The sequence below is a fragment of the Hyperolius riggenbachi genome, chromosome 7, assembly GCF_040937935.1.
Source record: "Hyperolius riggenbachi isolate aHypRig1 chromosome 7, aHypRig1.pri, whole genome shotgun sequence".
In the NCBI taxonomy this organism is placed as follows: Eukaryota; Metazoa; Chordata; class Amphibia; order Anura; family Hyperoliidae; genus Hyperolius; species Hyperolius riggenbachi.
In genome coordinates, this window is record NC_090652.1 from 220,338,647 (window position 1) to 220,363,907 (window position 25,261).

The window sequence follows — 25,261 nt, forward strand, 5'->3', positions numbered from 1 at the left end:
CCCAAAGTGCATAAATCTCTGGTGGATCCCCCCGGCCGGCCCATTGTCTCGGGAAGGGGTTCAGTTACTGAGCCCCTTTCCAAGTACCTGAACCATGCCCTCCGACCGTTGTGGAGTTATATTCCCTCATTTTTGAAGGACACAATGCATGTCCTCCACCTCCAGATTGTCGAGCAATCGGTATGGCACGAAGGTGACAGCCTGGCCTCCATTGATGTGGTCAACCTGTACAACAGTATACCGCAGAAAATGGGGGTCAGGACTGTGCTGGACATGCTTTTTGCGACTAAGTTAGTCGACGAGCCGGGCAGCGAATTTTTGGGACATTGTCTCGATTTCGTGCTAAGTCATAATGCTTTTTCCGTTTTGGTGGCATCTGGTACAAACAAATCGGAGGGACGGCAATGGGCACATCGATAGCCCCAACATTTGCAAATGTGTTCCTTGCCAGGTGGGAGGCTGATTACATCTATGGTGAACGCAATCCTCATAGATGTCATTTGAGGGTATGGCACAGGTATGTGGATGATGTGCTGGTTGTTTGGGGATCCACCAGAGATTGTTTTGCCTCATTTTTGGAATATCTCAATGTGAACGACATGAATATGTCGTTCACAGGTGAATGGGGAGGCACTAGACTCCCATTTCTTGATTTGTCTATTGAAGTGCTGGATGGGACAAAGGGAAACAGGAAGGTTACTGCCACAAACTCGGTTCTGCATAGCGCCAGTTATGATCCCTCACATGTGCACATGTGTAGTTGGGCATACCGTACAGCCAATTCCTTAGGCTGAGGAGGAATAACTGTAGAAAAGAGGATTTTGAGAAACAAGCACAGGAAATGGCCAACCGCTTTCAAGCTAGAGGATATGATAAAAGTAACTTGGACTTTGCATTAAAAAGGGTAATGAACACTGATTGTACAGACCTTCTGACGACTAAACAAAAACATGGAGAAAAAAAATGGCTTTGTAATGGTCTTTGACTATTCTCCAATGTCCGACAGGATACAAGAAATTATCAAAAGAAATTGGCAAATTCTAGAACAAGATAGGAGTTTGGACCCAAAGTTCATACATCCCCCTATAATGAGAGGGTGGGGGGAGAGAGAGAGCGCTCCAATGGTGCATTAACCTAGATGTGTAACGTCACGCACATAAAAAGTTACACTTACAATTGTAATGAATATGCTGCGCTTTGCTTCCAATCCTCCAGTGGGTAACTTCAGCCTAATCCTGCCTGAGGAAGGCGTGGACTAACGCCGAAACCGGTAGTGACGTCAGACAGTAACAGCGGCGCACAGCTCTCTCCCCAGACGGACGTCCTCTTGTAATTCCATCTACACCTCACGCCCTGGCCAGGCAGGATGAGGCTGAGGTTACCCACTGGAGGATTGGAAGCAAAGCGCAGCATATTCATTTCAATTGTAAGTGTAACTTTTTATGTGCGTGACTTTACACATCTAGGTTAATGCACCATTGGAGCGCTCTCTCTCTCCCCCCACCCTCTTGTTTTTACCAGCAACTGGCTCCATCCAGTACAGGAGAGCAGCACCTGGGGCAAATTTAAAGGGCCATCACTATTTTGTTGAGCGCAAGTGTGTTCACTACTCCATCCCCCTATAATGGCTTTCAGAAAAGGCTCTACGTTAGGTTCCATGTTGACACACAGCGAGTTTGTGCCCCCTATATGGGAAACTTGGCTCGGTGGACACAGGATAATGGGTACTTTTCCCTGTGGACATTGTCCTACATGCCCACATATTGTAAAAACCAGACATGTGAAACTAGGTCAGGTGCAATTCCAGATTAGGGACTTAATTACTCGTAGAACCGAGTTTGTGAACCGAGTTTGTGGTCTATGCTCTCCTTTGTCCCTGTTCCTTCTTCTATATTGGGAAGAAGACTCGTCCTATGCGAGAAAGATTGGTAGAGCATGTCCGATTTATCCGTAAAGGGGAGGGGGGTGTACCTAGACTTGTCAAACATTTTAAGGAGGTCCACGGCAGTGACCCCTCCCGCCTTAAAATGGTGGGACTGGTCGCTGTCGGGCCCCCAAAAAGAGGGGGGCCTGGGATCGGTTCCTCTCACAGAGGGAATCGTATTGAATTTCTAAAACAGAAGCCTTGGCTTCAATGACCGGAACGATCTAAGTGTCTTTCTGGAGAGATAGATTTAACCTCTATTAAAGCTTGTTTGATATGAGTTGTATATATAGGTCTTCTATAATGGGTTTGGCAATGTAATCCTTCTATTTTTTCCTCTATGGTAGAATTAATTTAATATGGTGGGGTAATGGTTCAGTTCACTTTCTACTGAGGGTGTGTGATGATAGGCCTATTTGTATTTTCTTATGCTTAGTGTTTCCTAAAATAGTTCATCTTTCTTATAGTAATGTTTAATATTTATGATGCATATTTAATTGTCCGGGATAGAGTTGTGTTCCCGTGCGCCTCTTTTGCCTACCCTTTGTATGTGCATTTCCAAACAGTTGCTGCCAGGGCTGTATGATGGTCACTAACCTCCCGAATCGTAAGGAGGAGGTGGCCACATGCAGTCTTTTGGGTATTCTCACCCGTTTCCATGGCGATGCAGACGCGCACATGACGTGGGTGGCAAAAGCAGCCGGGATTGGCGCACTGGAATGACCCAGAAATGGTAGTGCGTACATCTGGAACGCACTCTGTGCCGGTCAGAGGAGCCAGTACTTCATTGGTGTAGGCAAATAGATGGGCGTGTGGGATTAACGCTATTTGTTCACGCCCTCTCACGCCCTCCCCTCCATGGAGTTGTTACACCTTTGGACGCCGTAGAGTTGAGCTTTCCGTGATCAAGCACCACCCGGTGCGAAACAATTGTCGGAGGATGGGCTCTGTGTGTGTGGTCTCATTTGGACGGGTGATGTAAACTGTTGGTTTTACCAAGGTGTTACACTGCTATCACTGTTTTTACACGTGTATTGCAATAAATGCTCGTTTAAGTACACTGGTGCCCACGTCCCTCCTTAGTGAAGAATGAACCAATCAGGCTTAGATGTTGATCAAAACAAGGGTGCTAAATGATTGCATTGGGCACCTGCTCCATTTTTGCTACTTTTCATTTGCACTGGTTTTGATCAATCAAATCCAATATACTAACAGGAAGATGTCTTGATTTTTTTACCTGAGTACGGTAAAGTGTAAAGCATTATAGAATGCTACAACGTTTTGTTATCTAAAAGCATTCTGCTATATGACTTTGTACTTATAACAAAATAATTAATACTAGCCGACCCGCGGCGTAGCATACGCCGCATAAGAGGGTAGAGGGCAGGAAGGGGGTATTGGGCACAGCGGTGGGGAGGGGGGTTAGACCCCCCTCAACTGGGTCCCCCACGTGTGCTCTACCTCCAGCTTAAGCTCAGCAGGACCCCCCCTCACCTGGGTCCCCCATGTGCTCTCCCCCTCCAGCTTAAGCTCAGCATGAACCCCCCACACCTGGGTCCCCCATGTGCACTCCCCCTCCAGCTTAAGCTCAGCAGGAACCCCCACCTCACCTGGGTCCCCCATGAGCTCTCCCCCTCCAGCTTAAGCTCAGCATGAACCCCCCACACCTGGGTCCCCCATGTGTGCTCCACCTCCAGCTTAAGCTCAGCAGGACCCACCCCCTCACCTGGGTCCCCCATGTGCGCTCCCTCTCCAGCTTAAGCTCAGCAGGACCCCACCCCCTCACCTGGGTCCCCCATGTGCACTCCCACTCCAGCTTAAGCTCAGCAGGATCCCCCCCCCCCCTCACCTGGGTCCCCCATGTGCGCTCCCCCTCCTGCTTAAGCACAGTAGCAGCCGTCACTATTAGTAAGAGGCAGCGGGCGGGGATGACTCTCCTCTTCCGTGTTCCAGCGTGCGTTCCACTGTCGTCACTTTCTGCAATGCCGCACACTGTATTGGTGTAATTTGCCTTTTTAAAACAGAAGGAAATCTGCAATAATTCAGCTATAAGTGAACATTTGTGGTTACCCACAATGCACTGCTACTAAATATGCCAATTATTCCTTTTCACCCTTAGTAAGCCAAGCAAGCATCCAGAGCCGCTGGTGTATAGCAAGCCTATAGCTTTAAATTTTACACAGTCATATCAAACCCACATGTAGACAGCCTGTTTCAGACTTTTGGTCCTCATCAGTACATAGCAGGAATTGATACAGCTGTATGAGATAGGGCTTGGACCAGTACAACAGACTAACCAAGCAGCTCGGGGTGACCCAAACCACACGGAATGTATAGGGGGATAAAAGGGACCAAAAAGACCTCCTACTAAAAAAAGCAAAGCTTGGTGTAATTGCCATCTTAAAACAGAAGAAAATCTGCAATAATTCAGCTATAAGTGAACATTTGTGATTACCCACAATGCACCGCTACTAAATATGCAAATTATTCCTTTTCACCCTTGGTAAGTAAAGAGACACTGTAACCTCAAAAATATCCCCTGGGAGGTACTCACCTCGGGTGGGGGAAGCCTCCGGATCCTAATGAGGCTTCCCAAGCCGTCCTCTGTCCCACGGAGGTCTCACTGCAGCCCTCCGAACAGCCAGCGACAGACCCGACTGTCAATTCAATATTTACCTTTGCAGGCTCCAGCGGGGGCGCTGTGGCTGCTTTCGGCTCCGAAGTAGACAGAAATACCCCATCTCAGTCGGGTCCGCTCTACTGCGCAGGCGCTGGAGACTTGCGCCTGCGCAGTAGAGCAAACCCGACGGTGATCGGGTATTTCCGCCTACTTTGAAGCCGACAGCCGTCAGAGCGCCTGCGCAGGAGACGGGAAGGTAAATATTGACGTCACCGCTGCACGGAGGGCTGCAGCGAGACCCCTGAGGGACGGAGGACGGCGTGGGAAGCCTCATTAGGTTCCTGAGGCTTCCCCCACCCGAGGTGAATACCCCCCAGGTGACATTTTGACATTACAGATTCTCTTTAAGTTTTACACAGTCATATCAAACCCACATGTGACAGCCTGTTTCAGACATTTGGTCCTCATCAGTACATAGCAGGGATTGATAAGGCTGTATGAGATAGGGCTTGGACCAGTACAACAGAGTAACCAAGAAGCTCAGGGTGACCCAAACTACTAAGAATGTATAGGAGGATAAAAGAGACCAAAAAGCCCTCCTACTAAAAAAGCAAAGCTTGGTGTAATTTGCCTTCCTAAAACAGAAGCAAATCTGCAATAATTCAGCTATAAGTGAACATTTGTGGTTACCCACAATGCACTGCTACTGAATATGCAAATTATCCCTCTTTGCCCTTGGTTTGATATGACACTAAATTCTTCTTCTTGCTTGGACCAGCCCCTTCTTCTTGCTTGGACCGGCCCTGGGGGCAGGGCGCTACTTCTTCTTCTTGCTTGAAGGTTGAGGCACTTACTCTATTATATATATAGATTATAGCTGAATGTAGCTTACTTCATTTTGACCAACCGATAATAAGACACAGTGAGCCAGATACTACTGATACACAAACATGCACAGTTTATTTGACCACCAGTAACAGCATCAGAGAGAAGGGGTGCAATGAATAACTAGGACTGACAGCTGTTTCACAGGTGTATTAGCCTCTGACAAAGTAGGGAAACTAAGTTTTTACTTGCACTGCTTCCCTTTGATGTTGTTAATTGTGTGTAGGTGAATCTGTGTCCAGCTCTGTTTCCCATCATAAAGGGCTGGTGCACACCGAGCGGCTTTTTGGGCGTTTTCAGATCCGCTTGCGGCTGCGGATCTGCTTGGTCAATGTATCTCAATGGGGTGGTGCACACCAGAGCGGCAGGCGTTTTGCAGAAACGAAAAATGCCTGGGTGAGGCATTTTTTGGATTGCGGATGCGTTTCTGCCTCAATGTTAAGTATAGGAAAAACGCAAACCGCTCTGAAAAACGGCACTTCAGAGCGGTTTTGCAGGCGTTTTTGTTACAGAAGCTGTTCAGTAACAGCTTTACTGTAACAATATATGAAATCTACTATACTGAAAACCGCAGCAGCAATCCGCAAAACGCTAGCAAAACGCCTCATAAAAATAAAAAAAAGCGTTTAAAAATCTGCTAGCATTTTGCGGATCTGCTAGCGGGTTTTGGTGTGCACCAGCCCTAACTATGGATTTTTCATAATGGTATAAGGAAAATTGGGCACTTGCAGTTCCTGGATAAATCAAGCGCCACCATTAATTGAAAATATCGTCAAGCCAGTGCCAAAAGAGAAATTTGGGCACCAGGCAACGCCCGCTAATTATCGTTTTTGTGTAAGTTTTATTCTGTTTTTAAGCCGGCGAAGCTGACGATTAAGCGGAAATCCAGGTGACACCCGGTAATGATCGTTTTTGTTTTTTTTGCTTTTTTCCAGTTTTTTATGCAGGGGGGTATGGTTAGGGTAAGGTGTTAGGAAGGTTGTTTGAGTGGGTGAGGAGCGGTGAGGGTTAGGAGTTAGGAAGGAGGTTTGTGTATAAGGGTGGAAAGTTATGGTTAGGCGTCAGGAAGGGGGTTTGCGCAGGGGGTGTTGGTTAGGCGTCAGAGAGGGGGTTTGTGCAGGGAGAGCGGTTAGGCACCACCAGGGGTGGGGTCTAAGGCTTAGGCACCACCAGGGGGTTCTTAGGGTTAGGCAATGGTAGTAGAGGGTTCTGTGTGAGAGTAGGGTTAGGTTTAGCTATAGTTAAATATCGGTAACAATTACTAATATTTTGTTTACGAAAATGAACACTTGAAAAAGTACGGTATTGATACATTTACCAATATTCCACTATGGGCACTGTTCCTGTGCTGATTTTCCATGGCGGCCGAAATTCATGTAAGCCTTCATAGCTGCTGAGTACATTGTAGCTTTTCTGTACTATATCCTGCATGGGCATTTAGTGCCAGGCCCACTGCATTTGTCAAATTCCATTTAGATATTGAAAATGATGACTATGTAAAATATAGTGTCCAGAGGGAACCAAGGATGATGTCCAAGCAGCAAGTTTAAAGAAACGCATATTTAAACAATACAGATGAATGAACACAGAACTCAGTGGTGGTGGTTAAACCCTTTATTCCGAGACCAAAGTAAGCATAGGTTGATTAAGAAAGGGGTCTTACAGCCACATTGTGCAGTAGAACAACCTCTACAGTTGTAACAGCAATCAGGATTCCCTATGCACAGAAATAAACGTGATCATAAGACTCCACTGTGCTTCTTTTCCCTGAATATAGCACCAGTATGAAAACACTGATTAACCCTACACTTCCAGCGTGAATGTATCAGGCTTGGCAGTCTTTATGCACCCATATTCGCTGGAATTGCAGAAAAACAAATATTAAACTGCACCATAAAATGGTTGACTACACATAATCCCTTGAACAAAAAAAACTTGATGGTCCCTGTAGGTGGTGGATGCTCTATATCTCCCTGGAGGCTTATCACAATTATAATGGAAAAACAAACTGCTTCAAAATAGGGCTCGGAGCTGTGGGGTATCTGTCTGATTAGATTCATACCGTAATGTTTCTTTCATTCCTGCAGATTTGTTTTACTGGTTTATGGTGCTAGTTTTTTTTTTTTTATCATTCTCAGTGATCAGTTTCAAGTCTATGAAGTATATGAGCAAGTCCTATGTTCTAGGCATTATGTTCATTCTGTGAATGGCAAGTTATCCTATCAATGGAAAGATCTTTGTAAGATGCTGCCAGGGGCGTAACCATAGCAGGAGCAGCCCCTGCAACTACAAGGGGAACCAGGGCTGGGTCAGCCCCACCTATCAACCCTCACTTCCTTCAATAAATAGGTTCATCAGATCAGGTGTTGTGGCCACACTTTTTATGGGTAGGAGATCATCTTGGCTATTTTTTCATGACCTCTGGCAGGTGAGCCTCCAGGTTGTGGGGGTCATCTGGGGAGATGGGGAAAGGCGTGTGAATATTGGGTTGCCTATCAAAGTTTTGGTGGGAGGCCCCATGATTTGTAGTCAGTTAAGCCACTGGATGCTGCCTAGAGTTTTTATTAGGAATATATTTTAAAGGACGCTGAAGCCGCACAAACACGACTTTCAGGGTACCATGTAAAATCTGTGTGAAAATAAAATTGTAATATTGTTTACATTTCTTGTCTACTTATTAATTCTTACTAACCACTGTATGTTCAAATAAAGTGCTTCCTTTCCTGCCTGCTGCTCTTTTCCTACCCCCCTTCAAATGTACCTACCAACTGATGATGATTAGGTGCACCATCTAAACACTGTGCAGGCTGCCATGTTGGATGATGAACAAAGATGCCACATGAATGTTAAGAGACACAATACCTCAAAATGACCACTAATTCTTGATGAACACATGGCCAACATGCTGGCATTGTTTACAAAACGACTTCCTGCACAATGCATACATGATAAGTTCACTTTCAGCCAAACTACCACCTCAGTACAAAACAGACAATTATAAATCATACAATATCATGTTGCAGTGGTTCTAACTATTTTGTAAAAAAAACAAACCTTTGCATTACTTGTTTATGTGCACTACTATAGAGGAATGACTGAGTCACGGGACAGGGCTTAGATCTGTGCAGGATGCAATACAAACAAATGTTTCTCATAGTTGATAGGCAGTGACCCCAGGGAGTTTTCCATGGACATCTTTACATTATTTTCAATTGAACGTAATTTATAGGTAAGCCCTGGATAAGCTTTGTATGAAACAAAATTTATTTTGAAATGTATTAGGACAAACCTCAAATGTTGTTAAAGCTCTCATTGCATTTGTGATTGTGTGTATACCTGAGTTTACAGCATACATACATGTAAGGACACATATACACACCCACAATAAAAGACACACCTCTCACACCCTTTAAATGCTCAGTTTAAAAAAAGGACAAACTCAAACATATGGTGATGATCATACGGTTCAAACATCTAGGATTCCTGACACATTTAAGACCAGATGAATAAAAAACATGAATATGAACGTTGAATGTAGCGGCCAAATTATTGGGAAATCCAGTAAAAGGTATGAGAGGGGCTGGGATGGACATAATGACAATCTGCAGGGCACAGTCACAACCCTTCATTGTTATCTGTGATCACAGTACGTGTGGCTGAGGTGAAAACTCATGCCTGTTGTGTCAGGTGGAGCAGAGCTGGGTATCTACTGGGGTTTAAGAGACACTCGGCGGCTCACGGTCTTGTACAGGACACCATGGAGTAGAGAAGGGTAGTCAGGTACCCGGAAGAGGCTTCTCTCACTTATGACAACTTTGGAGTCAGCTGGAGCACCTGTTAGTAGTATCCGTAAATTCTCTTCATGAGCTCGGTTTCCTACTGACAGAACATTGATCTCAATACCTGCAGACCTGGCGTCACGCACGGCCCGTAGAAGTGTTTCCTCTGCTTGTGTGTTTCCATCAGAGAAGAGGAGGAGCTTCTTAGTTGCTCCCGCAGCAGCATCTTCTCGGAACAGTTCTGTGGCTGCACGTAGTGCGGCTCCAACATCTGTACCACCATTGATAAACTTCATTTTGTCTACTGCGCTCACTACTTCTGTGTAGTTGGACACAAACTGTACCTCAACTTGCTGTTCATTGCGACCACTGTACTGCACCACGGAGATTCGCACAGAGTCAAATGCAGGACTCTTGGCTTCCAGGAACCGCTGTGCAATTCGCTTCACAAAGGCTTTGCTTGTCTCAAAGTTTCGGCTGCCAACGCTTGTAGAACTGTCCACAAGCAGAGTGATGTCAGCTGGAACATCAAAGTTTACTGGGAAGATAAAATGACAGATTGTCATCTATTTATGTACCTGCTGTGAGTAGACTCACACAAAACAAAGATCTATTTTATTGTATTTTATTTTTGATAGAACAACCTGAAGTACTAAAGGTAAAAAATAACAATATTTACATCATAGTGTGTGCGCTGTACAACCAGCATTTAAAGAACAATGGGGTTGATTCACCTTCAGCTCCCCTTACTGCATGCTTAGCATGGCTTATTAGAGTTAACATGTCTTATCAGAGTCGGCGTGCCTTATTATAGAGGATGATATGACAGAGGAACTCAACCATTAAAGACTAAAAAACATAGAGATTGATTCACTGTCACTATAGCTCTGTAGCACTATAGTTAACATGCCTTATCAGAGTTAGCATGCCTTATCAGAGTAGCATAGCGAGCGCTACAAACCTATGCCTGCTAATTGGCAATGACGAGAGCTCCACTCGTCCTTTAAAGTGATTGGACCCACAGGGGCTCAAAGCAGGACGAGTGGAGCTCTCGTCATTGCCAATTAGCAGGCATAGGTTTGTAGCGCTCGCTATGCTACTCTGAGAAGGCACACTAACTCCGATAAGGCATGTTAACTATAGTGCTATACAGCTATAGTGTTTTTAAGCTTTAATGGTTGAGTTCCTCTATCATATCATAAATAGTACAGTTGAACTTGAGGTTACTATGAAAGCCATGGAAGGTATGGAACTGGTTACTTTGGAACTGTACCTGACTTAAACCTGTTACATATATTAGTGTGAATTTAGCTATGATCTTTCATTCCAGCTACACCTATGTGTGTTTCTAAAGGTTTGCTCTTAGCATAGGATTCATATTTACTCCCTCCTAAGTGGATTTATTTGGATTTGTACACAGACAGACAGGTCTATCATTATACCATCTGTCCTTCAGGATATTTATGCCAATGTATCAGTAGTTTCAGGAACAATCTCTGTTCTTATAATAGCCCAAAATTACTATTTTCTACTGGATCTAAGGACCATCCTTTGTAGGCTGACACAACTTCTTATTATCCTGAATCTACTCTTGCTAGCCACACCACCTCCTCTATTTGGTACAACAATTCTTGCATCAAACACAACTTAAAGTGGTTACTCTAATAAGCAGGGCAGCATAACTCCCAACTGTCCCTGTTTTGGAGGGACAGTCCCTCTTTGGGAACCAAATTCCTCTTTCTTCCTTATTTGTACCTCTTTCAAGACTGGTGTACAGATCTGTGTCAATATCTGTATTTTTCCACTAAAAAATATGTTAAACTGACTCTAAACTTTATTCCTATCAATTAAATTGATATATTTCTTATTTTCAACTGTGGAAGTGAAGAAAACTGATAATAGAGAGAACCACTGTGGTTTGAATGATGAAACAACCTAATTTAATTCTGAATCCTTAGTGAGATGAATGGCAAGGGGCGTGGTTAGAGGTGTGACAGGGGTGTATCTTAAAGTATCCTTATCTCAAAAAGTTGGGAGGTAGGCGGCAGTATTGGTGGTGACATTGCAGAGATTGACTGTCATGACAAACAGAAGCTAAATTCTAAATATAAAATATAAAAGTCTCTCTTGATCAGCGCAGATCTCTAAACCAACTTCAAGATTTTCAAACCGCCACCACACCTCTTGTGAACGCACTCACCAGCTTAAATGATCATACAAAATGATCATATGCGCTCAGTCAGGTAAATTCACTGCCCTTCTGGTCACTGCTGGGCTCCACTCTTTACGTCCTCTTCATAACACCATGTCTCAACAAGCTAAATTCTCTCAAAAAACACCAGCTCAGTGACTTCTTTTTCCTAACATACATCTACTACAGTTGTTGCTGCCAGAACTCGGGAGGCTCAGTATCCCATCACCATAGTGGGACTTGTGACATGGTACTCCATGTTAGCTCATCTCAGCTGTATCTATTCTGCATATGACTTTCCAAAGCCTTCTAATATTGCACTGGTTTGCTGTATCTAAATACAGCATTACTTCATACAATTTAGATGCTATGGTAAAATAATATGGAGCAAATTTGTTATGATTATGGACCTTTTAAAAAACACCGACAATTTACACATAGCTGAACAATGGGCAGCAGTACAGAGGCGTAGCTAGGGTTGTAAACGCCCGGGGACAAAGTCAGTTTTTGCGCCCCCCTTGTGAGCGCAGCTCACGTGATAACTGGTGTGATAGCACTTATCACACTTTTGAGAATCCAGCCCTATGAGTGCTTTCTGAGTGCTTTTCTATCCATCAGAGCTATGAGTGTTTTTTTTAAATGCTCCCATTAACTTGCATTAAAATTGCAGTGCAATTGCTGCGATTGCTATTTTTTGAAAAATGGCGATCATGGCAATTTTTCTGCGATTTTAATGCAAGTCTATGGGAGCATTTTAAAAAAAGAACGCTCAGAAAGCTCTGATGGTCAGCAAAGCACTCAAAAAGTGCTCATAGTGTGTCTACAGCCTTCAAAGGAAACCTGAGATAAAGTAAGTACAGTATAGCCCCCTGTAATCCATCTGCTTGATCTCTGCCCTAGACCATGACAGCAGAGGGGACCCCAGCAAAAACAGATGGGGACCGGTAAGAAGCCACCCAGATATGTCTACTTCCATACTTGTTTAAATGGAGGGAGGGGACACAGTGAACAACATAATTTGCTACTCACAGCCTGCAGCCTTTTTCTCCCCATTCAGGATCCACCACCACACACCTTCAGACACCCTGGAGGCAATCGCTATTCCCAGGAAAAACTTTTCAGGGGGAGGGAGAGAGTCTAACTGTGCGGCGCCTGCATGCTGGGGTTCTCTTCCAAATATCAGACCCGGCGTAAGCCACACCGCAAGACCTCCCCATCCACTTTTCTTTCCTGGCTGGGTTCATGGGGTTTGCTGACGTCACAGGACTTTGGGGCCGGGCAAAGCGACGCGGCTGGCTTCTGCCCGCTGTCTTGGAAGCCGCTTCCACTTGGAGCTGAATTCACTGGTGGCACTCAGGACAGCCTGCATGCTCGATGCTGCAGGCTTTCTTCAGCCTCACACTGCCCCGCTCGCATCCGGCGGCGCTCCACACTCGCATCAGTGCACCCGACCTGGCTGTCCCTCCCTGCCTGGTCGCTCCTCCTCACTCCTGTCACCCGGCCAGTAATGGAATAGATGGGGCTGGCTCTCTGCCGCTCTGCGCAGCGTTCCATTGCTATGGACGCTGCGTGGGCCTGTGTTGCGGCGACGTGTGACGTCACTGGGGACGTCACTGACCCAATAGGGAGATGGAGACCCCGGCCCGGCGAGCTTAGTACTGAGACAAAAATACATTAAAAAAAAAGGACACACCACACGGCTGGGCGCCCTTAGGGACCCAGCGCCCGGGGGCACCTGTCCTACCCCGACCCCCCCAAGCTACGCGTCTGCAGCAGTACAATATGTATGCATGCCCATTTATTGGTCTCTACCAATCAGTGCTTAATCACAAGTCCAATAATACACCTGAGCTAGTATTTCACAGCTATATGTACTTGAATGGAGTGACAGATCATCAGCCAGAAGCACTGCTTTTTGCAAGACAGAAAACTGAGAACATGGCCCAATAACCGACTTTTCAATTAGGCAACAAGAGTGCTGATCTCCACACGAGTCAAACACAGCTGTTCTTTATTGTAGCTTATGGTGTTCGCTGTGAAAACTATCTGGAAATCTATTCAGTGGTGATTAGAATGATTTGGAGAAATACTTTTTTTATTCATAGAAAGAAAGAGGGACAGTTGACACCTTCAGTGATTTGTCTTTGCTGTGAGCAATAGTGGGATTTGACATTATTGACACTTGTCCTATGATTTATTTGAAGTGTAATTTGAGAGGTGGCTGAAAACAAAAAGTGCAACAAGAGCCTCAGCTAATGGTTTATGTAGAATGTGTATCTTGTACATGGCAATTGGACATTGCTCCTAATCCTCCTAATCCATGATGCTCGTTGCATCAAGATCCCCAATATATGGAAATATTCTGTCGCCAATACATGGTATATGTTGCATACTTACTGGCACAACTGTAATCTGGGCACTTCTTATCTGCCGGAAATAAACAAAATTAAAGTATTAAATCATTAGTGTTTACAGAATGGGTAAATGTAATAGCAGACAGCAATATACAGTATTTAGCCACATTAATGTAATGCAAGAATAATTGATTACCTTTGCAGATATGAGCAGTCAAGTTCTTCAGGAAGCCATCATCAAGGAGTTCCGAGTAGCTGGATCTCTGTAGAGATATGCCCTGTGTATAGGATGACCCTCCACATGCAATCTCTCCCAGCTGATCAGGGTTTGGAGGAGCCTGGAAAATGTCTCCAACACCCAGAGACACGACCTAATAAAGATACAACGAATGTCAGCCACCGGATCATAGGGTGTAGTTGGAAGAGTAAAGGCCATATGTATCTACTCACAGGAGCAACTTCACAGAGTGTGTTGAGTGGTGTTTTGTCTCTCAGGATGTCGGAATGACCATCTGTCAAGACAAGGGCTACCCTCTTGTCTGATCCAAACCTCTTCAGCAGGTTATCTTTAGTAAAAGCAAGTGCCTCTCCAGTCCATGTGCCACCAGCTATCCAGCTCAATTTCTTAATAGCCCTTAAAAAAAGTAGACAGTGCCTAAACTTAGTAAATGAAAAGACCGACTGTTCTTCATAATATTTTAATGCTATACATCTATGGTGCAACAGGACATACATAAAAGAAAACATGAAATCATACCTCAAGGGAAATCAATACGTTTTATCCCCTTATCCCCGGCCTAAACCTCTGTACAAGAGAATGACTAGTGAACGACTAGTGGACAGTCACGCACGCACATCATCCAAGCATTGTGTTGCATATAGTAAAACATACAGTCAATGAAAAGTGTGCTTCACTGTCACTGTTAATGCATGCAGTGCATTGCTATGCCACACACCATTATATGGCACCGGCCACTGTGACTAACTCATAGGTGGTGCATTGCAGCGCGGCAAGCCACATTACAATGTGGACCGCAATGCATCACTATGAACGTAGCCTCAATAGTTGAGCTCTGGATATTCGCTTCAGCGCCAGGGACAAGCTTTTATACAGCCAAGCTCTGGGTATTGGTTTTAGGTAATGTAACAGGTGTTGCAGAGCTCTGGGTATTGGAGTTGGAGCTCTAGATATTATATAGCCAAGCTCCAAATAGTATGATACGGAGATAGGATATGGTTAGGAGTAGTTTTAGAAGCGTCAAAGTTACGGAACAGGGTAGGGGAAGGATGGCGTTAATAGTCTTAGGTTAATGGAGGAGGTTAGGGTTAGGCATTAAGGTAGGGTTTTGCTTTAGAAGGGGTGGTGAGGTTAGGGGTTTAGGAAGGAGTTTGAGAACATGTCAGTCACTGTTTATCTTGCTTGAACATATTGCATAACCACACTGAAAATTTGTGGAGGGGGAACAACACAAATTTTCAGTGAAAAAATATCTTGCTAATAAGATCCTCATGAATAGTTCAAAAATGAAGATCTTGGTGTAAACACTCCACTTCCTTTGTTATCTGAACCAAAACAGTAAAGTAAAAAGCTAAGCTCCCATGATGCAGTGAATGCCTTTCCTCCACTACTAAGCTGCAACAAAGAGGAATTTGGTTATAGTCGGTGATTCCAGACAGTCTACATTTTAGAACTCTCCTTTTGTAGATGATATGTACAATATCATCTATTATACTTGAGATAAGGAATATGTTTATATCCTACTCACTCTTTCAGCTGTCCAATAGTTTGGATTTTAGGATCACCCATGGCTACAGCTTCCTGGGTACCTCCATGACTGTACTGCACCACTCCAATGCGGGATTCTCCATTATCAAACTGCAATCAGAATGAAATGATGATGGTAACAGGGAGACAAGGGCTTCAGCCAACGACATACTTTTTACTAAGGCGATTATGAAGAGCACACAGACAACAACGGTAAGGGCATCCAACTCAAGTTCATTATTCAATCATCTAAATTCAGTGCACTGTAATCCTTTCTGCTGTTTGTACTGGCTAACTACGGTAAATAAGACTGCAACAGTATAAATTTGTACATTTCTGGTCCAGTCCAATCCTGTCAGTTCCCCATCAGTTTTCAATCGGTTTTACCTGACAGGATTTGAACTGTACACCATTTATGTGTAAACACACCCATAGAAAACTGATACAAAACTGGCAGGACTGGACTGAACCAGAAATCTAGACATTTTATGTGTGAACCAAGACAAATAAAACTAATACAAAAGTGACGCTAACTGTCAAAAAAACGGACAGGACAGGAATGGACACCTTTTATGTGTGAACCCAGCCTAAGTAGTAGGAGTAGCTTGATGCTAACTGCAAGTATATGGAAAAACTACGGCAGAATGTTGATACTGACAGCATGGTCACAACCCATTAAGAAACTGAAGTTGGTTCAGTCATTTATCATATGTCACCCATAGCTAATTTTAAATGATTCTCACCTTGACATGTTCATCTCTGTGCAGCCGATCAATAACCTTTACTATAAAATCTTTGGCTATCTGGAAGTTGGGGAGTCCAATACTTTCAGAACTGTCAACCACAAAGAGGACATCAATGGGACCACATGTACAGTCTGTAAGAAAGATGGACAACAAGAACCATAAGCCACAAACAGACTTAAAGGAGAAATCTGGGAAGTGTTAAATGAATGCCAATTCCCCCACCCCCTTCCCCCCGCATTCCCTTGCTATATCCGTTCTTGTTATATTGGTTCTTAAAATTCATCTTTGAATACATGTTAATGCTTAAGCCATTTAATACTTGGAATAGTATCAGGCCCTGAGACAGAATCTTGTCCCACAAACAGGCAGAAGCAAAGTATTGCAGTGTATGGAATCCAGAGTGCTGAGAAGTACAAAAATGTCTACATTGTGGAGATCAAGCAACCCCACCCTAAGTCACACATGGCACAAAATAGGAAGTCTTTAGCTCTGGGTATCTGTACTTCAGTAGGGACATTGTTTTGAGTATCGTAAGGCACACATTATGGACAGAGAAGAATGCCAGATTATAAGAGGCATAAAGAAGGCATCTATGAGCAACTAAGTCACCTATCCCAAAACAAGGTAGAGGCCCTCAAGAACCACTGATCATAAACATACAATGCCCCAACCCTAACTGCCTCCCACAAACGCCCTACTCGTCTACTAACCATTCCCTTCGCACAAACACCTTTCCTGAAGCCTAACCCTAATTGGCCGCTCGCTTGCCGCTACTTTGTATTGGTGTCAAAGGCAGCGCCCATTTTTGTCCACTAGCAGCTGGAGCCCAAATTGTCTGCTTCTCATAAAATAGTAAAGCAGGCTTCTAGATACTTCAAAGACACCAGTCAGATCACAATAAAAGACACAAAGCAATTTATTGTATCAGAGTATAGTATGGCTAATGGCTCTGGATTCCTGATAAGTTGTGTGGGAAAGACACAAGTAAAGGGAATGAATAAAACATTAGTAGGAAAGCTGCATTAGTCTGGACCAAAGTAAAATGGTAGTGCATAAAAGCATGAAAGAAGCACATACTTACCACAACACGCTGAAAAGAAAAGAAAAAGACAGTTAAAAGTCAATCAGAAACAGTGTGTCATAAACAAACCCAACATCAAAGAAACAGCTGCGAATAAGCAGGCCTGACATCAGACAGGCAATGTAGAACGAGAGCAAAACAACTCTCTCAAGTGATGAAGGACATTTTAACAGATCATATCCAACATGACAGATTTGGAGCAGACATGAAAAGGAAGCCATCCAGTTACACATAGATTTATATGAAGCCTCTCAATCAAAGAGGCATGGTTTATATAATTCACATAACTGTAAGAATGCTGAAGTCTATTGTATGTGTGCCTGATGTTGACTTCTGATCGGTTGTGAGCAAGGACCAATAAAAGCCTGGTATCTACAATAATGGGACTGTCAGATAAGATGGATAGCATCACTGCCTGCTGCACAGCTGTACTGTGTAAAAGGAGACTTAAAGAGACACTGAAGCGAAAAAAAATGATGATATTATGATTTGTATGTGTAGCACAGCTAAGAAATAAAACATTAAGATCAGATACATCAGTGTAATTGTTTCCAGTACAGGAAGAGTTGAGAAACTCCAGTTGTTATCTCTATGCAAACAAGCCATTAAGCTCTCCGACTAAGTTAGTCGTGGAGAGGGCTGTTATCTGACTTTTATTATCTCAACTGTTCCTGGACTATTCACTTTTCCTCTGCTAGAGGAGAGGTCATTACTTCACAGACTGCTCTGAAAGACTCATTTTGAATGCTGAGTGTTGTGTAATCTGCACATATTATAGAATGATGCAATGTTAGAAAAAACACTATATACCTGAAAATAAAAGTATGAGAATATTTTCTTTGCTGCTAATCTTCTAGTAATTATTCATAGTACACAACCAATTCACTATATCATATTTTTTTTTTCGCTTCAGTGTCTCTTTAACTTCAATGGTAGGTTTGGTCTCTTCTGGTAATATTCAGAAATATATGGAAATTAATCAGATCCGATATTTTAATGACTGGATATAAAAATGCATTTAATCTGTCTTCAGTGAACACATTACTGGATTAAGGGTTGCTTCCATAATAATTGCAGTGAGCCAGCTTTGTCAGTACAGCATCTCACTTCATGGCATTTCCACTCATTCTATCACTACTGGGTCTCTCTAGTCCAAGAACAGTTTGATTGCTTGGAAAGTGTCAGTTCCTGTCCAGCAGAATTCACCCATGATGTGGAATCCCTGACACATCACTGGTATACTTGCTGGATCCCAGTTTTATGGCTTGGAACGGACCATGAACTGTAGACACGTACTGTACTTATTGGAGACTTTATTTGCTTAGAGCTTCTCTAGCTCAGACTATTAAAGATAATTGGGTAAGTACTTACAGCACATCTTCATGATGATATCCAGTATTTCACACTCCTGTAAATGTAAATAAAGGCAATAAATTGACTTTCTAAGTAAATGGGTAGATCAGACTTTGAATAGTAAAACTATCAGATGCTGGCCTCTGTCCAGGCTTCCGTATTAGACACTGCATGAGTCACTTGGAATATATGCTTCATATGCCTTGTGATTTTGGTATGGAATCTCCTTCTGCCAGCAACTGGCAGACTAGGCACCGGTCGAGTCACCAAAGGTGGGGCGACCACACCTCGTAAGTGCAAGGTCTGCCATAGCTTGCTTCAGAACTTCAAGTTCCTTCTTATCAAAATCACAAAACACTGACTACTTTACAGCAATAAAAGAGGTAGAATATGGTCACCAGGCACTGCGCCAGGAACAATAAAATATAACTCACATCTGGGCCTGGTGGTCCTGGAGGTCCTGGTGGTCCCTACAAGGAAAGAGAAAATATAGTTAAAATGATTATCGGATTTTGAACAGTCTGTGCTGCGTTGGATTACATGGTAAGATGCAGTTAAATTGCCAATGTTCTCTCAGCGGACAGCAGCTAAACATACTGGAAGGGTTCACTGGCATCTGTATCCTGAGCATTTCCATGTTTAGAAGTGCTGCAGCCACTCTCTCTACAAGAGGCAGCATCTCACCATCACCATGACACTGTGTGCCTGCTTCATTTGGCCAGCTTTCTCTGCTAGAAATCTAATATTAACTGGTGCAGTAATGCGACATACGAGATGCGTCTAAAAGTAATATTTAAGAATGTAACAGCTCAGAAAAAAATCATTAGAAAATGGCCTATGGCAGAGTAGTTTGAGTTCTCCTTGTTAATGTGTTTAAACTTACACATGTTTAAAGCATAGTTGAAGCGGCAAAAAATAAATAAAGATAGACCTCCAGAAGAGGCAAGACTCTGGACTATCTTATGGCCAACGATACCTCTCATGAACTTACAGTTCTGTACTTTTTGGAAAGATTTATTAAGGATTGGGAATCTGCAGAGGATCACTGAGATTTAAGTAGTATACAGCTTTTTTTTTGCTAAGATTTGGAACTTGGCTACTCACTGAGATTTGATATGCTAAAGAGATTCACTGAGATTTGGTATGCTAAAGAGATTCACTAAGATTTAGTACTCCACTGATGGGGGGGAGGGGTGTTTTAAATCTGTGCTGGTAGTACATTACAGTGTTTTGAAATACAATACGATTTATACTTTGACCTGTGTTAGTGGGCACAGGTACATTTATATTAATAGGTCCCATAACTGACTTTTAAAGCAAAACAGGGTCACAATTACGTATGTTGAAAATAATTACAGATGTTTAAATTAATAATTTTATTTTAATAATGTATAGTTTAAATTATACAAATCATGCATGCTTTGAATCATGCACACATTTTTAGAGCAGGACCCTGTCATAAATCTAGAACTCCCTATATGGTTGGATTCTAACGCTCTATTACCTTGGTGCCAAATATCAAAATGGTAGACTACCGTACTAGTCTAGTAATGGGGTCCCCTGACCACATTCCTCTTTACCAAACCACCATTTCCTCTGCCTGGTCATCCATGTTAGGTTTAACCTGAACCTTAATGATTTAAACAACTACACATGCAATTTGATAAACACTAGTGTTGGGCGAACATCTAGATGTTCGGGTTCGGGCCGAACAGGCCGAACATGGCCGCGATGTTCGGGTGTTCGACCCGAACTCCGAACATAATGGAAGTCAATGGGGACCCGAACTTTTGTGGTTTGTAAAGCCTCCTTACATGCTACATACCCCAAATTTACAGGGTATGTGCACCTTGGGAGTGGGTACAAGAGGAAAAAAATTTTTAGCAAAAAGAGCTTATAGTTTTTGAGAAAATCGATTTTAAAGTTTCAAAGGGAAAACTGTCTTTTAAATGCGGGAAATGTCTGTTTTCTTTGCACAGGTAACATGCTTTTTGTCGGCATGCAGTCATAAATGTAATACATATAAGAGGTTCCAGGAAAAGGGACCGGTAATGCTAACCCAGCAGCAGCACACGTGATGGAACAGGAGGAGGGTGGCGCAGGAGGAGAAGGCCACGCTTTGAGACACAACAACCCAGGCCTTGCATGAGGACAAGAAGCGTGCGGATAGCATGCTTTGTACCACCATGCAGTCATAAATGTAATAAAGATAAGTGGTTCAATAAACAGGGACCACGCGGCAACGCTAACCCAGCAGCAGCACACGTGATGGAACAGGAGGAGGCGCAGGAGGAGAAGGCCACGCTTTGTGAGACACAACAACCCAGGCCTTGCATGAGGACAAAAAGCGTGCGGATAGCATGCTTTGTACCGCCATGTAGTCATAAATGTAATAAAGATAAGAGGTTCCATAAACAGGGACCGGCAACGGTAACCCAGCAGCAGCAGCAGCAGCAGCAGCAGCAGCACACGTGATGGAACAGGAGGAGGCGCAGGAGGAGAAGGCCACGCTTTGTGAGACACAACAACCCAGGCCTTGCATGAGGACAAAAAGCGTGCGGATAGCATGCTTTGTACCGCCATGTAGTCATAAATGTAATAAAGATAAGAGGTTCAATAAACAGGGACCACGCGGCAACGGTAACCCAGCAGCAGCAGCAGCAGCAGCAGCAGCAGCACACGTGATGGAACAGGAGGAGGCGCAGGAGGAGAAGGCCACGCTTTGTGAGACACAACAACCCAGGCCTTGCATGAGGACAAAAAGCGTGCGGATATAGCAGCAATGCTTTTTGCCGCCATGCAGTCATAAATGTAATACAGATGAGAGGTTCAATAAACAGGGACCGGAAACGCTAAACCATCCCAGATGTTCATCGGTCATGTTACTTGGTTGGGGTCCAGGAGTGTTGCGTAGTCGTTTCCAATCCAGGATTGATTCATTTTAATTTGAGTCAGACGGTCTGCATTTTCTGTGGAGAGGCGGATACGCCGATCTGTGATGATGCCTCCGGCAGCACTGAAACAGCGTTCCGACATAACGCTGGCTGCCGGGCAAGCCAGCACCTCTATTGCGTACATTGCCAGTTCGTGCCAGGTGTCTAGCTTCATGCCCGGTTTCAGGTCCAGCGGTGCCAGCCACAAATCCGTCTGTTCCTTTATTCCCCTCCAAATTTCCTCCCCTGTGTGCTGCTTATCCCCAAGGCAGATCAGCTTCAGCAACGCTTGCTGACGCATGCCAACAGCTGTGCTGCACTGCTTCCACGATCCTACTGCTGCTGGTGCTGGGTTAGCATTTCCGGATGAGGTACAGCTTTGAGATGCGTTGGAGGAGAAGGAGTCAGAGAGGTAGGTGCTGCTGTTGTTATCCAGCTGTTTGCGGCGTGGGCAACACCCGCGCCGTAGCAGGTGAGGAATCGCTGCCAGGCTCCACAAGGTTCACCCAGTGCGCGGTAAGGGAGATGTATCGACCCTGGCCGAACGCACTCGTCCAGGTGTCAGTGGTGAGGTGAACCTTGCAGGCAACGGCATTCTTCAAGCTTCGGGTTATTTAGCTGACCACGTGCTCATGCAACTCAGGCACTGCAGAGCGCGCAAAGTGGTAGCGGCTGGGAACAACGTAACGTGGGATGGCCACTGACATCATGCCCTTGAAGCTGTTTGTCTCCACCACTCGATATGGCAGCATTTCGCAGGCCAGAAGCTTGGCTATGCTGGCTGGCTGTTACTGCCACGGCCCGGGGGTCATTTGCTGGCAATTTTCTCTTGTGCTCAAACATCTCAGAGACAGACAACTCAACCGTAGCGCTGCACACCGAAGGGCTGTTGGTTGTTGTGTTTGATGAACACTGGGAGACCTCAAGAGCACTAGTCCGGAAAGTGACAGTGTCAGCATCGTCTGATGTTTGTGAATGTTGTGAACCACGCAATGGCTGGGCTACTGCTGCTGCTGAGGCGGGTCTGGTGGTGAGTCTGGTGAACCCAAGGGAGGCAGTGTTGCTGGTGGTACCCTGTCCTGCCGCGTTTGCCCACAGAGTGGGATGTTTGGATAGAATGTGGCGGCTCATGCTGGTGGTGGAGAGGTTGTTAATACTTTTCCCCCTGCTCAGGCGGGTCTTGCACACCTTGCAAATCGCCATGGTAACATCCTCAGTGCAGTCTTCAAAGAAAGCCCAGACTTTAACTGGCTGAGGACTCGGACCTCGTGCGTGATGTGCTGGTGCTGCTTAACCCACTGCTGGACGCTTGAGAGGTCATCCAAGTAATTATCTGGTCCTGTTCTTTTGGATCTGTGAGGGTTGTTGTCCTGGACAACATGGGCAGTATTGAGTGGGTTTTCTTGGGTGCTCCCCTGTGGCCTGTACGTGAACCGTCAGGGGAAACACCTCTTCCCTTGCCCCTCCCTCTTTCACCGGATTTCTTCCTCATTTCACTTATCCTTAAAGTACACGCTGACTGGCAGCAGTACAGTGGCAGTACAGAAATGCTATACAGTGGTGGGTGAGCGGTGTACCACTATTGTCAGCAGTGACACAGAGCACAATGCTATACAGTGGCGGGTGAGCGGTGTACTACTGTTCCCAGCAGACACAGAGTGGAAGTAAACACAATGCTATATAGTGTGGCTGAGCCGTGTACACAGAGTGGCATTAAACACAATGCTATATAGTCTGCTATATAGTCACCCCGAACAGGGTGATGTTCTGCAGAACCCGAACAGTGGCAAACACTGTTCGCCCAACACTACTGGGAGGGAACGCAGATTTTAGTACCTAAACACACGATACAACATGTTTTCCGGGGTCGGACTCTGAGGCACATACAGATGGTCCCGATCATCATCCTCATCATACAACTCTTCTCCTGAGTCTGACCCACCCACCACCTCTGCCACCCCAACATCCCCAGACACAGACCCCTCATCGTCCTCAACATTAACTTGGGATGCTGGCCTGAGCCAGACCTCCTCCTCCACATCAGGCCCCATCATCTCCTCAATGGCAGCCCTCATTAATCGCTCTGGCGACGGACTGATGGACACAACGTTCTCCTCCGGGGAGGGCTGCTGCTGACCACTGGCTGCTGGGGTGGATGTTATAGCTTGCGTGGGGCGTTGGCTGTTGCTGTTGTTGGGAGTGCTGCTCACAGCGGAGGTCTCTGGGGAACTCATGTTGAGCTCATATAGTGGTTGACGGTGAGTGGAGTATTACTGATCCCAGCAATATACACACTGACTGGCAGAGTACGCAATGCTATATAGTGTGGCTGAGCGGTGTACACAGAGTGGCAGTAAACACAATGCTATATAGTCTGGCTGAGCGAGCGGTGTACTACTGTTCCCAGCAGAATCAGAGTGGCAGTAAACAATGGTATATAGTCTGGCTGAGCGGTGTACACAGAGTGTCAGTAAACAATGGTATATAGTCTGGCTGAGCGAGCGGTGTACTACTGTTCCCAGCAGAATCAGAGTGGCAGTAAACAATGGTATATAGTCTGGCTGAGCGGTGTACACAGAGTGTCAGTAAACAATGGTATATAGTCTGGCTGAGCGGTGTACACACAATGCTATATAGTCTGCTATATAGTGTCAGTAAACAATGGTATATAGTCTGGCTGAGCGAGCGGTGTACTACTGTTCCCAGCAGAATCAGAGTGGCAGTAAACAATGGTATATAGTCTGGCTGAGCGGTGTACACAGAGTGTCAGTAAACAATGGTATATAGTCTGGCTGAGCGAGCGGTGTACTACTGTTCCCAGCAGAATCAGAGTGGCAGTAAACAATGGTATATAGTCTGGCTGAGCGGTGTACACAGAGTGTCAGTAAACAATGGTATATAGTCTGGCTGAGCGAGCGGTGTACTACTGTTCCCAGCAGAATCAGAGTGGCAGTAAACAATGGTATATAGTCTGGCTGAGCGGTGTACACAGAGTGTCAGTAAACAATGGTATATAGTCTGGCTGAGCGGTGTACACACAATGCTATATAGTCTGCTATATAGTGTCAGTAAACAATGGTATATAGTCTGGCTGAGCGAGCGGTGTACTACTGTTCCCAGCAGAATCAGAGTGGCAGTAAACAATGGTATATAGTCTGGCTGAGCGGTGTACACAGAGTTTCAGTAAACAATGGTATATAGTCTGGCTGAGCGGTGTACACAGAGTGTCAGTAAACAATGGTATATAGTCTGGCTGAGCGGTGTACACAGAGTGGCAGTAAACACAATGCTATATAGTCTGGCTGAGCGAGCGGTGTACTACTGTTCCCAGCAGAATCAGAGTGGCAGTAAACAATGGTATATAGTCTGGCTGAGCGGTGTACACAGAGTGTCAGTAAACAATGGTATATAGTCTGGCTGAGCGGTGTACACAGAGTGTCAGTAAACAATGGTATATAGTCTGGCTGAGCGGTGTACACAGAGTGGCAGTAAACACAATGCTATATACTACTGTTCCCAGCAGACACAGAACAGTGAACAGAATGCTATATAGTGTGGCTGAGCGAGCGGTGTACCACTATTCCCAGCAGACACAGAACAGTGAACAGAATGCTATATAGTGTGGCTGAG

At 44.7% G+C, this 25,261-nt stretch overlaps 1 protein-coding gene across 1 annotated transcript in view; it reads right to left on the minus strand.

The window, feature by feature from the left end:
* Positions 1-7,028: 7,028 nt before the first annotated feature.
* COL6A1 (collagen type VI alpha 1 chain) overlaps positions 7,029-25,261 on the minus strand; it is an 82,794-nt gene continuing 64,561 nt past the window's right edge. Inside the window, exons 27-35 of the mRNA XM_068245256.1 lie at positions 19,133-19,168; positions 18,717-18,753; positions 17,346-17,354; positions 16,262-16,395; positions 15,520-15,629; positions 14,204-14,387; positions 13,950-14,124; positions 13,797-13,826; positions 7,029-9,746 (exon numbers count right to left, since the gene is read on the minus strand). Of these exons, the coding sequence (XP_068101357.1) occupies positions 9,136-9,746; positions 13,797-13,826; positions 13,950-14,124; positions 14,204-14,387; positions 15,520-15,629; positions 16,262-16,395; positions 17,346-17,354; positions 18,717-18,753; positions 19,133-19,168 (1,326 nt within the window). The 3' untranslated portion in view covers positions 7,029-9,135. The remainder of the gene's footprint in view (positions 9,747-13,796; positions 13,827-13,949; positions 14,125-14,203; positions 14,388-15,519; positions 15,630-16,261; positions 16,396-17,345; positions 17,355-18,716; positions 18,754-19,132; positions 19,169-25,261) is intronic.